This window comes from Canis lupus, chromosome 37 (genome assembly GCF_011100685.1).
Source record: "Canis lupus familiaris isolate Mischka breed German Shepherd chromosome 37, alternate assembly UU_Cfam_GSD_1.0, whole genome shotgun sequence".
Classification (NCBI taxonomy): Eukaryota; Metazoa; Chordata; class Mammalia; order Carnivora; family Canidae; genus Canis; species Canis lupus.
The window spans coordinates 29,486,130-29,499,275 of record NC_049258.1 but is presented as its reverse complement, the minus strand read 5'-3'; the positions used below and the strand labels follow the sequence as shown (position 1 = coordinate 29,499,275).

Below are 13,146 nucleotides of genomic sequence, written 5' to 3'. Positions count from 1 at the left end.
CAGCATCAGAGGCTGGAGTGGTCGCCTCGGAGGTAAGGTTAACGGCTAGTGTGTCGCCTGGGAGCACTGGCTTTAGAACTCTGACCCACACCGGGAAGAGCCACGTGGAAACACAGGTTTATGGCGGTGTGGTGTCGTACGGACAGAAATAGAAGTCAACGTTCTTGATCTCTCTCGACAGAAGAAGAAAACTACTTTTTTTTTTAAGATTGTATTTATTTATTCATGAGAGACAGAGAGAGAAGCAGAGACACAGGCAGAGGGAGAAGCCTGATGCGGGACTCGATCCCAGGACCCTGGGGTCACACCCTGAGCCGAAGGCAGACACTTGACAAGTGAGCCACCCAGGGGCCCCAAGTACTGACTTTTAAATCCTGGCAGTGTCTTTAGGAGGCATAAGAATGATCATCTCCATTTTACAGATGAGAATACTGAGTCACAAGGAGGTTAAGCATCTTGCCCAAAGTCACATGACCTATTGGAGGAGAAACCGGCCCGGCACTCAGGGCTTCTGGCTGCAGGCCCCTCTCGTCATCTAAGGCAACCCCAGCACCGAGACAGGTCTGTGGCCACACTTCCCAGGGCACAGCTAGGTGATTCTGTTCTCCATCACCCTTCCTGGTCCCTCTTCCAGATCTTGAATCACCAGCTGAGAGGTTTGGTTCCTTGCCTGACACACACGTTTATCCAGGGACCCTGTGCTTGTCATGCTCAGCTACCCATGGTCACGGGGCTGCACGGGGGCTTCACAAGTAAAACCTACAGAAAGCAAAGACTGCTGTTCATTGGGAGCCCGGGGCCAGCACTTCTCTGTTTGATGCTGGAATTTAAGCATCAACCAGGGATTCCAGCACATTCCTTAAGAGGTTGGCAACGTATATACCAATGTGGCATCAAGCTGCAGACCGAACCAGAAGCCTCTCAAACGGGAAGGTGTCTCCTACCCAGCTCTAGACGGGGCCCCTCAATGTGACATCTGTGTCTTGGGCAGTTCATCAGCACCAACACTGTATATGCTCAGGAGCCTGGGGTGTGGCTGTTGTCTGAGTCTCCAGAATTCCAAAGCAGGGTGGATATGAGTCGTAAGGAAATGGTAGCAGAAACCAGACACAAGTGGAATGCAGCAATCTGGAACGGTGCCAACCCATTTCAACAGGGACCCAGAGTGGGGAAGGTGAGCCGAGGAATGCAGACGGATCAAATCAAAGGCTAATCCTCACGTATGAGACATTTTGGTTGCTTCAAAGGTACTTGGTCTTACCCACGACGCCACCATATTCTGCATTTTTATTTTTATTTTGTTTATGTATTTATTTAAAGTAGGCTCCATGCCCAGCATGGATCCCAGTGTGGGGCTTGACCTCATGACCCTGAGATCAAGACCGGAGCTGAGGTCCAGTCAGACACTTAATGCCCCAGGTACCTCCTCCTGCGTTGTTCATGGTGACTGCAGCCGCCGGCCCACATCAGAGCGTGTCTGCATTCCACTTTGTGGTGATAACCATCAGCCTGCTTTGCTGAGGTATCTCATATTTGGCGAATCAAATGAGAAACCCAGGAGCTGCTCTTCCCCTCCCCACTTATCTTTAGTTTAGTTAGCCTTTAACCAGATTGCCATTACGATCGATCGGAAAGAAAGGCCTTGCACATTTCCTGAAACGTGTTGCTGGGTATCAGTAAGTCTTACTTAGTCACAAAGATTTATGGTTCTGAAGGCAGGAGCCATCAGGAAGTGCTTTCCATAATCACACAGAAAATGGCATACTTTGCACCTTTGTCTTTTCTAAAGAAAATACGGCATCTGCCGTGTGATGGAACAACAGTGGAATAGTGTTCATTGGCATATACGTCGTCTGGATGGGTGATTAAAAACTCTAAGGCAGGGATGCAGGTCTCTGCAGGGTTATCTGTCTCCTTCTGGAATCAATTCACATTCTCGAGGGTTTGACGTACATGCAAGAATCCTTCAACAGGCCCAGAGGAGGTGACAGGCCAGATCGCTCTTGGTACAACGCATGTAGTGATGCTTTTAAAGCCAGTTTGTGGTCTCTAGAGATAATAGACACAATCGGGTTAAGGATGGACCAAAAGGACTTGGCTGGCATTCCAGAACCTACCTGAAGAGGCAGGGATCTACTCAAGGTATCTGCCCAGAAGAACAGGTGGGGGTGAGGTGTATCTGTAGCAGCTCACTTGCTGGCTTTCCCCCTTCTCAAGGTTGTGTCCCGGTCCCACGGCAGCTTCCCATGAATCCCCACTGCATGAAAACCACGCTGGGAGTCTGTTGACGTAGATGGAAACAGTCTGACAGCGCATGCGTTGCCTTCCCTGGTGACTTATTTCAGGAAGTGATAAAACCCACAAAGGAACGGTGTCCTTGTGCAGGAGCCTGCACGTTGTGCATCTGTGTGTCTGCACGTGCACACGCGCACGCATGCGTGTCTGTGAATTAAGTTCCACCTACACTCTGAATTTCTTGGCCAGGATCGCTCATTTTTCTCAAATCTCTAAAAGTACATCGAAAAATCCTACCCAATGGAGCACGGAGCTGTTAGAACAGTTCCTTCAGACATCGTGCCCTATGCCTGCAGCTGGACATGTCCCCAGGTTAGTGTCCTTCAAGCACCGCTGTGCTCCAGCACACACTAGCCCCTTCCCCTGCACTCCTGGACTCCCCGCACCGTGCTCTCACCCTGCCTGAGAAAACCATTAGCTCTTCATTGTTTAAAAGTAAGGTGTACATTCACTGACTGGCACCAGTGCCCTTTAAAAACTGGTCCGTTTGCCACTTTAAAACACCCACTGTCCTAATGTGCCCCGCATCTCAGCTAAACTGGGGAGTGAGTGTGAAGACAAGAGGGCTGCACACGCTGAGCCACTGGGTAGGCCGAGGGGTAGAGGGCTGTAAGGTGAGGGGGATTCAGCAAAGGGGAAAAGGACAGGGCTAGTGAGGTAGCAGAGCCCAGAAAGTGCTGTCCCGGAGGCGGACTAGCCAGGCTCCCAGGGGTCAGGAGTGGTTGGGGTCCAGGACTGCCAGCGGATGGAGCCCGTGATCAGAGCTGCCCCACCACGTGGGCACTGGGACCTCACTGGGATCTGGATGGGAGCAGCTTGGCCAGGCCCAAACCCAGGTAGTCAGTTCAAAGGAATGTGGGCTGCGCGGAAAGGAAGACAGAGTAACGGCGAGTGTGACTTAGAGACACGGGGGCAGACACAAGGGAAGGGGGGAAAGGGGTGCCAGCAGATGTCTTGGCTTCTTTCTGCAAGATGCAGGGTATCCCTGCAGGGCCACGGAGTGCCCCTGGGACGGGAGGACGGGGTGAGGGGCAGTGGGCACCCCGGGAGGCCGGGAGGGATGAGCTGTAGCCCAGGTGGGGGAAGGCGGGAAGCCAACCCGGTTCGAAGGATGAGGAAGCTCCGCTCTGATTGCTTCCATTTTCTCAGCACAACAGAGGCTGAGGGGGAGGCCCCCGGCGCTGAAGGGGAGACAGGAAGGGACGTGGAAAGTAGTCCTCCAGGAGAGGGCAGGTGGCTGGTGAGCCTGCCCTGGGCCTATTTAAATCTGTGGGCATGAATTTCTTTTTATTTTTATTTTTTAAGATTTTTATGTATTTTTTTCTTGAGAGACCCAGAAAGAGACATAGACACACAGGCAGAGAGAGAAGCAGGCTCCCTGTGAGGAGCCTGATGCAGGACTCGATCCCGGGACCCTGGGGTCACGCCCTGAGCTGAAGGCAGATGCTCAACTACTGAGCCACCCAGAGGGCAGTGAAATATATTCTTAATTCCAGAGGCACATGGGCTTGTGTATTATTGCTGGGAACTGTCTCCGTGTAAATTGCTACAGCCTTTCTTGATGGATGTACGTATAGAGAGAGAGAGGCCTGGACATGGTTTACTCCTTCAGTCAGTAATTTCAATTTTTAAAAAAGATTTTATTTATTTTCTTGAGAGAGAGAGAGAGAATGAGCAGGGGGAGGGGCAAAGGGAGAAGCAGCCTCCTCTCTGACCCAGGAACTGTATATGCTGCTGGATCCCAGGACCCTCAGACCTGAGCCGAAGGCAGCCGCTTAACCACTTGAGCCCCCCAGCCGCCCCACCAATAATTTGAATTTTACGGATTCATCCTCGTGTAATCAGTAGTGTGGGCCAAAATTTTATGCACAGGATTTCCATCGTGATAAATATAAAATAAAACCCAGAAACAATCTCAGTTCTTAGTCGTCAGGACTTAGATTTCCAGGAATTTCACGTCTCGGTTACAAGGACACAGAATAGGCCCAAGAACGGGCTTCCATCCGTATGGCCTCTAAGTATCATTTTCACATTAGAAACCGATATTGAGAAATTCCCACAAAATAACATGAAGTAAAAAAGCCCATGGTAAGCATCCTGGTCGCAGTCACAATGTCACCGGGCCCCTGCAGTCCCCTGCGTCCTCTCCCGTCCGCCTCCACGGCTCTTCCGGAGTCTGCGCACGCGGGGTACGGGTGACCTTTTCAGCAGGACCCGGGCACTCCCAGCCTGTAAGCCTTGAATGGTTTCTCATCTCTTGGCCGCATAGTCTGACCCCGTGAAGTGCCCTCCGGGGCCGTGACCTGCCCGGCCCCACACTCAGGCTCTCGGGCTCCCACATTCTCCAGCCCTTGACCAGGCCCGGGCTCTTCCCCCCACTTCGGTTGTGCTCCTCAGCTCCCTCCCGGGCCAGGCCAACCGCGGTCTCACCTTCTTCTACCTCCCGGCCTCAGGAGAACCTTCACATCCCCAGTCACCTTCATGTCCCCGAGCTGTGACCGTGCAAACTAGTTCAGACGCCTGCCAACCCCGAGGTAAGTTTCAGGCTCAGTTCAAGACAGACCAAGTCACCAGAGCTGATTGCGTCTCCACCTCTAGACCCCATTTGCTTGGCGTTGGCTCCATAGAGAAGCTGAGGCCTCCTGGGACTGAGATGGCTGCAGCTGTTCCTGCTGCCTCATTCTCCTTCAGCCCCAGTGGGGAGAGGGGACCTACTTCTCCAAGAGTGACCCGGAATTCAGTCCTGTGGGCTCGGGTTACGGACTCGGGGCACTCGCCTGCTTCAGAACCAGTCGTGGTCACTGTGGATGGGCGATGCTCTGATCGGCTGAGACTAGGCCAGGGCCACCCCTCAGACAAAGAGTTCGTGGGTGGGGTGGGTCCCAAACCTAAACTAGGAGTGCAGGAAGCAGGGGAAATGGGTCCTCAAGAGGCAAACACTGTATGTCTCACGGGGAGTTTTCTTACTTCACGTTTGCTGAGCACTTGATCCCTCCCTTCCGTGGCATCCGTGATGTTTGGGGGCCTGTAACTGTTGAATGCCATTATTTGCTTGGGGTTTGTCGTTCCCGTAACACCCTGCCCTCACCCTGAGAGGGACCCTGTCTCCTCCGCTCGCTGTCCTCGTGCGCCGCCAGCACAGCTCTGGGCACAGAGCACGTGCTCAATTAACTATGTTCTAAAAACCAAACAGAGCCCACAGCAGACGGTAAGAGAGTCACATGACAGGACTCCAGTTTTCGTTTTAAAAAACCACGTCCCTCTCCTCCTCTGTCTCCACGGAACTGCAAATCTGAGAGGAACTACACCACATAGAGCAGTGGTTATTTCTTGAGGGTAGGATCAAGAATGGGATTTTAAAGCAACACTTTTCTTGGTTTTCCTCATCTCCAATGAACCTGTATTATCCTTAACTGAAAATTTTTCTGAAAATATTCTTTAAAATATATTGGGTAAGGTGCTTCCACTTGGAATCAACATATCCTGTTTTGACAAGAAAACAGATTTTCTTTTTTTTTTTTTTTTAAAGATCCTATTTATTTATTCATCAGAGAGACACAGAGAGAGGCAGAGACCCGGGCAGAGGGAGAAGCAGGCTCCCTGCGGGGAGGCCAATGTGGGACTCGATCCTGGGACCCCAGGGTCATGCCCTGGGCTCCCCCAGGTACCCCGGATATTAATAGTTTCTAAGTTAAACTCCCCTCGTTTTTGAATCAAACGTTCCCCAACATGGGTCACACTATAAGGGAACTTCCTCCCGCTTTTTCTTTTCCATAACCATCTCCAGCACTGAGATGTCTTGAGTTTTCAAGAACAACTTGAGCATCCCAGCTCTTTCCTTGAGCAATAAAACCCTTAAAGCAGAGAGGGCCCTGGGGGCTTGTCACAGGCTCGGCAGGGCAGGTGGGGCAGGGCTGGGTCCCTCACTGGAACCTGGAGCGAGAAAGAAAAAGACACACAGAGGTTAGAGTTGCACTGGGTAAAGTCAAAGGCCAGAGATAGGGAGCAAACGCACCCTGGGTGACAATGACAAGTTTAGAAAGCAGGTCTCCTAAATTCATGGTACATCGTGGATCATCTGTCAAGAGACAAACACCCCACTGGCTGGGGTCTGGGGTGTAACTATTAAGCACCCTCTTCCAGAACTCTCCGGAAGATGAACCAACCCCCGGGGCGGGAGCCAGCAGGAGGTGTGCAGCAACCTGGAGGGGAGCTTTGGGAGAACTTTGAGGCTGTCGTGGGGGCTCTGAGTGTGCACGGTGCCCTGCTGCGGAGAACACCCTCTGCCTTCTGGCTCTGGCCAGCTCTCTGACGTCCTATCATGCAAGTCCTGACACAGAGGCTCAGTCTAGGTTCTTCGGGAAATGCCACTCTCTTCCTTCTGAGCACTGGCTTCTCACCTCCAGGTCTGCGTCACTGCCTCAGGGGCAGCCTTTGCTGCCACCAACCTCAAGGTGGCTTCCCCTCAGCCCATCCCTGCCACCTGCGCTCACCTTCCTTATAATCTTCTCACCTACTTAATGCTCATCTTACTTGATAATTATTATTTCAAATCATTATTATTTATTTACCTGTTTATTATTTGCTGTCCCACAAGAAACTGCGTGCTTCCGGAGAAAGACAGCCTGTTTGTGCCCAACGGGACCCCCATCTCCTTCTGTGGGAGGGGCACGGAGTGCGGGGCATGCGGGCCTGGGTGGGTGGAGCTCGCCTCATTCGGCCCCCACCCCGCGGAACTTACACAGCGCGTCCTAGGAAGCGCTTCCACCCGTTTTGGCTTCCAGGGACCACCCAGGTGAAGCCTTTACACCCTCCCGCAGGCAGGGATCTCTAGGTACTCGGGGAAACCAAAGGTCTCTCCCCAAAGATCGGATGTATACACTCAAGACTCTGCCTACAGCCCCGGGGTGGGGGTGGGGGTGGGGGTGGGGGTGGGGGTGGGGGTGGGGGTTCTGGAGACTTCCACCGCCACAGGTCAAAACTGGAGGCTCAAGAAAAATGAAGTGACTGGAGCCTGGAAGCCACGAAGTCTTAGGAGAGGCATCTTAAGACCAGGCCCTAGAAACCGTCTGTCCTTGGGTTGCAGGGTCGAGAGGAAAGAAAGGAAGCAAGGAAGAAAGAAATCGCGGCCTGCGTCGCTTCTGGTTCCGCTCTCCATCCGCTCCCCTGGCGGTTTAGGCCCCCCCCCCGCCCCCCGCCTCCGCCACTTTCCCCAGGTGCCCGCGCAGACACACGATTCTCAGATAAAGGGACGACTCGCTCCGGGGCAGAATCCAGCCCCTCGGGGCTCGGGCTCGGGCTCGGGGCTGCCGGGTGCCGCGGTGCAGAGGCCCGGCAGGTGCAAGTGCACCTGCTGCCGCCTGCGGGGCGCCGCCGGGAGCTGCGGAGGAGGCGGGGGGGGGGGGGGGGGGGGTGGAGGAAGCGGAGGGGAGGGAGGGAGGGGAGGGGAGGGAGGGGGAGCGCGGGGAGGAGTCGCCAACTTTCAGTTCGAGGGCATTGTGGGAAGCTGCCCGGGTCTGCGGGCCGCTCACCTGTCGGCCGGGCTCCCGCGCTCGCCTGCGCCCCGGGCCCCCGCGCCTCCCCGGCCGCCGGCGCTCGTCTGGGGCGGAGGCCCGGCCACCATGGTGAGTGCCGGGGACGGGGGGGGGGCACCTGCTGCGGCCGCGGGAGCCGCCGCCCCACGGGACGCACGCTCGCCGCCCCCCGGTGGGCGCGCTCCTCCGTTCATTCCGCGGTCCGCGGGCGCGGGGTCGGGGCCGGCGTCGGGGTTGGCGTCGGGGTCGGGGTCGGGGCCGGGGTCGGGGCCGGCGTCGGGGTTGGCGTCGGGGTCGGGGTCGGGGCCGGGGCCGGGGTCGGGGTCGGGGCCGGCGTCGGGGCCGGCGTCGGGGTTGGGGTCGGGGTCGGGGTCGGGGCCGGCGTCGGGGCCGGGGTCGGGGTTGGAGTTGGGGTCGGGGTCGGGGCCAGGGTCGGGGTCGGGGTCGGGGTCGGGGCCGGCGTCGGGGCCGGGGTCGGGGTTGGGGTTGGGGTCGGGGCCGGGGTCGGGGCCGGCGTCGGGGCCGGCGTCGGGGTTGGAGTTGGGGTCCGGGTCGGGGCCGGGGTCGGGGTTGGAGTCGGGGTCGGGGTCGGGGTCGGGGCCGGGGTCGGGGCCGGGGTCGGGGCGGGGGCCGGGGCCGGGACGGGGGCGGAGCGGACCTGTGCTGGGGCGGGGGCTGCGTCCTCGCAGCAGGAGGAGGGAGGCGCGGGCGGCGCGGGCGGCGGGCGGCGCGTGGTCTACCGGGAAAGTAAGGGCTCCCGGGGCGCACGGAGCGCCCGAGCCCGCGGCCCGGGCGCAGGCTGCAGAGGCGCCCAGGCGACCTGCAGAGCGCGCGGGGAGGCGACCCCTGGGCACCGGGAGGCCGGGGGTCCGGGGCTCCGCGGGGGGCGCGCCGAGGCCGAGGCCCGAGCCGCGGGGCGGGACCTCGAGGGCGGGCGGGTGGGTCTCGGGGCCACGGAGCGGAGCCTCCGCGACCCCCGGCGGGGCCTGGGGCGGGGCCTGGGGCGGGGCGGGTGTGAGTCCTGCCCCGGCGACAGGGACCCCGCTTCACGGGCCCAGCGGAGCTTGGGGCGCCTCGGCCTGCCCTGGGGCTGCCCTGGGGCTGCGCTTCCGAGGCCCCTCACCGCCCGCGTCCGGGGTAGATGCGGGGCGCAGGGCGGGGCCGGAGGGCCGCGGGGTGGGACGGGGCCGCGGGGGTCACGGGGGCTCGCTCCGCTCCTGGAGGTTTGCTGCTCGGCCAGGGCCGCTGCTGCCCCGGAGGCCTCCTTGGAGGACAGCGCGAGGCCGAAAGGAGGCCGTGACCAAGGGAGCAGCTCTGCGCCTTGCTGGGCTTGCTCGGGTTTCCCGGGGAGGGGAGCGAGGTGACCGTGCGCGCGGCCGGCCACTGCCCCGAGGGAGGGTCGGGGCCGGGGCATGGCCGAGCAGCCACCCGCGGCCTCCGCCTCCAGCAGGGGCAGCATCCTTGCTCCGGACAGCACTGGCTGCGCAGGGTTGTTAGTCCTTGCGGGTGTCACATGATCAGGTGGCCAGAGGAGTGTGGAGGCCCCCGGCCTGGCCCCCAGGCCTTCCCCCACAGCAGCGCTCCTGTTCCTGGGCTCTTCTGGAGGCCACCGGGCGCTCGGCCCCGACCCCCTCTCAGGCAACCTTGCAGCAACCAGATGACACCAGGGTTAGCTCCTTGCAGTTACCTGCTCCGGCCTGTTTCAGCCCGTGTCTCGGGACAGTCCCCTTGACCTCCCTGCGCGCCAGCTTGCTCCTCTGTGAAATGGGGATAGAAACTGTTCCAAAGAAGGGGTAAGAAGGGGTTCTCCAAGTGCAGTCCGAGGGATCTGAGGAATCCCTACAACTTGTCACAGGTCCACAAGGTCCAAGTATCTTCATAACGGTTCTTAATAGCACTGGGAGATTTTTTTGCCTTTTCCACATTCATTCCCCTGTGACTGTATGTGGACCTTGCTTGAGGCTCACACGCCCTGGGATAGTGTGACACTGTGAATGCAGAAGCAGCTAGGGGTGTCCGGGTCTCCTTGAGCCAGACATTAAGGAGATTTGAAAAATTATAAAATAGTGCCACTCTTTTCAGTAATTTTTTTTTTTTTGCTTTAGAAAATATTGTTACTATTCATTTAAAAAGTTATTTCTGTTAACATGTAATAGTATTTAAAAATGAGTTGGTGAATATGTAAAAAATTTTTTTTACCATTTAAGTGCATATTTAATGTTATTTAAATGCATATTACAGTATACATACCAAGGGACACAGCCTACCCGAATAGAGGCCTTTGGGGCTATTTTTAAGAGTGTAAAGGAGTCACAGGTTTGGTGAGTTAATGCAAGTGAATGCATGTAGAGCTTTGCCCACTGTAAGACCTCAAGAATATGACACCTCATCTGTTACTCCTGCCGTGCATTAGGGGAGAACAAGTGACCCTCCCTGTTGCCCAGCGGCTTGACTTTTGGGCAACGACCACCTTGTGACTTTCTGTCTTTTTCCCTGCTCTGTTCCTGGGTCTTGCCAGCTCTCAAGACTCTAGGAAACTGAAAAGCGCTCGCAGCATCCCGCCTGGTACCTCCACACAGGAAATGGTTCTTCATTCCATTGTGACAGTGGTCCAGGTTTCCAGCCCAGAGATTTCAGACCTCGTGCTTCTTGGGGCTGTGTTTGTATCTGTATTATTTTGTAGGAATCAGCTTTGTACTTCTGCACCCTGTCTTTGTTTTAGAAACCTCTGCCATGGAAAACAATGTAGGGCTATTGTGTTTCAGGGACTCCTGTGGTTTCTGAGCCCCGGTGTAGTTAAACATCTTAGTGGGAAGCGTTTACCATTGAATGGTCAACAATGTCAATGGAAAAAGGAGGATTTTCTTTTATTTGTTTCTTTATTTTGTTTTCCTGGAAGAAGATAACAGTGGGGATTTAAAGGGTAAAGTTTGAAAGGCTTTGAAGACACCTTTAGTAAAAATGCAAGTGGACTTTGCTTTATGCAGGCTGCATGCTTCTGAAAAGTTGAAGTGACTCTTAAAACCACATTGTGAACAAGAGTGGAGTTACCGGTTGAAAGACACTCATGTGGTGCCCCATTTCTGAAATGTGAATCATCATCTTCTTGTGTTACATACAGATCCAGTTCTCATAATGTATGCTGTTTGTCTAAAGTGAGATAGACTTACAGTAAAAAAAAAAAAAAAATCAAAGATTTTCTGGTGTGATTTTAAATCTTGATAGTTTGAAACAGCATGAGTGCCCTTCTCCTCAATCAAGAAATTCAAAGTTCATGTTCGTTCCTGATCCTGGAAACAGGGAAGAGGAAGAGGAGTTGTAGAGGGTGGGAGAAATCTAACTGTGAACCCGTCGATCCTGCAACGATCCCCCTCTCCCCACCAGTATCTCACTGTAGTTGTCCAAGGCTTAAGTGAATTGTCATAAGTGTGTAGTTATTTTGGCAATTTAAGGTCTAGGTCGAGGGTGAGGTAGTTTGTTGCAGTAATGCGTCCTTTCCTGTTCTGAGGCCTGGGTTGGGCTGCTGGCCAGAGGTCAGTGTGGCGTAGAGGGGATTGGGAATAGAGGGAGCTGTCCCTCTGTGGTGTTCGGTTGTCCCCAGAGGGAGAAAGGTGTCTCAACAACACCGGTGAGACTTGTATTTACCCCTGGCTGTTGGGATTGTTGCTTTCGAGTTTCCATTACTGGCTTCTGTGGCGAGTCCCATCAACAGCTCACAGTTTTTATACGGCAGGTCACTAACAGCAGCTGGAAGGAAATGGTCAGCAGATTGTGTATTTGCCACAGGGTATTTTTTAAAAAATATTTTATTTAGGGACACCTGGGTGGCTCAGCGGTTGAGCGGCTGCCTTTGGCTCAGGTCATGACCCCCGGGTCCTGGGATTGAGTCCGGCATCGGGCTCCCTGCAGGGAGCCTGCTTCTTCCTCTGCCTGGGTCTCTGCCTCTCTCTGTGTCTCTCATGAATAAATAAATAAATTTTTTTAAAAAAGATTTTATTTGTTTATTCGAGGGGAGAGGCAGAGGGAGAAGCAGGCTCCCTGCTGAAAGGGAGCCCAACAATGACAACGCCTGACAATGCAGGACAGCACGGTCCTGGACTCCAGGACCCTGGGATCACGACCCAGGCAAGGCAGAGGCATAGCTGACGGACCCCCAGCCCCCTGGCACAGGGTGATTCCGTGTGTGTCCTTTTGGGCCCCATGAATGACGTCATTATGGACTAAGACATAATAGATGACACTAACCCCCCTCCTCTCCATCCCCCCAACACAAACAAGGAGACTCCTTGAAGAGCCCCAGAGATGAGCACGTGGGGATAGCTCCGGGGGTCATCTGTTCGATATTATTTTGTTGTTACCCCGACCAGAGGTTCTCCCAATGAGAGACGTCACAGGGGTTACTTCTTTCCTGGGACTCCTACTGGCCCCTCATAAGGTCTCCTTTCTGGCACATCTTATTCTTCCCTGATGGAAAATTCTTTGTTCTCTGTAAAGTATCCTCGCTATTTACCAAGGAGCAACTCCCCCTTGACGCCCGGATCCCCCAGATGGTGTGATTGAGAGGAGGGTGCAGGAACCAGAGGCACAGCCCCTTTGATCCTCGCCCGCACCGAGCAGCCAGGGGGAATGGGTGAATCCCAGGGCCCCGAAAGCAGGACACATTGTGCATTTGAGCTGTGATGCGGGAGTGCTGCAAACTATTTACGTTAGGAATGCAGGGCCCCTGACTATCACGAGGAAGCTGGCCTCCAGAAATCTCCAACAGAGCCGCAGACCTGAGCACTCAGACCTGGACTGGCTCCCTACCTGGTTTCTGAATTGTGCCTGGGCGAAAATAATACAGGCCTTCATTAGTCTCTCAGCGTGACGGGGCGCAGAGCTAGAGTCGCTTTGGTCTGGAACGAGGGCGTTCAGGATTCTATGTTTTAGGATCCTTGCTGGATCTCTTCTAGCAGGACTTCAGGGCTGGTAAGAAATGAGAGCAGTGCGGTGCGGGTCAGTGGATGCTGGCTGAAACGCTACAGGAACCTTCTTTCCACACTGGGTCATTGAAGAGGGGAAACTAAGGCTGTGCGCGGGGCTTGAAGCTGAGGAGCTTGTACTCATTCTTGTAGGGAGGAGACAGCAAGGGACAAATGCGACTCATACAGATGGATTTAGATTTAAGAAACGTCTCTACACAAAACCAAGAGTGCATTTGGGTCCAAGATGCAAAATGCTTACCAACCTTAACGATAAAAACCTCAGAAATAGCTTGTTTACGGCTAGCTGCCTGGGACCAGCGCACCACACCTCAAGGCTACCTGCCTTTTTATGC

At 55.2% G+C, this 13,146-nt stretch overlaps 1 protein-coding gene across 4 annotated transcripts in view; it reads left to right on the top strand.

The window, feature by feature from the left end:
- WDFY1 (WD repeat and FYVE domain containing 1) overlaps positions 1-13,146 on the top strand; it is a 118,290-nt gene that overhangs the window by 58,326 nt on the left and 46,818 nt on the right. Inside the window, exon 1 of one of the 4 annotated variants that reach the window (XM_038585881.1) lies at positions 7,808-7,919. The exons of the other annotated variants lie outside the window; for them this stretch is intronic. Within the exon in view, the coding sequence (XP_038441809.1) occupies positions 7,917-7,919 (3 nt within the window). The 5' untranslated portion in view covers positions 7,808-7,916. Of the gene's footprint in view, positions 1-7,807; positions 7,920-13,146 lie in introns of those variants that run through there. 4 annotated transcript variants of the gene reach the window in all.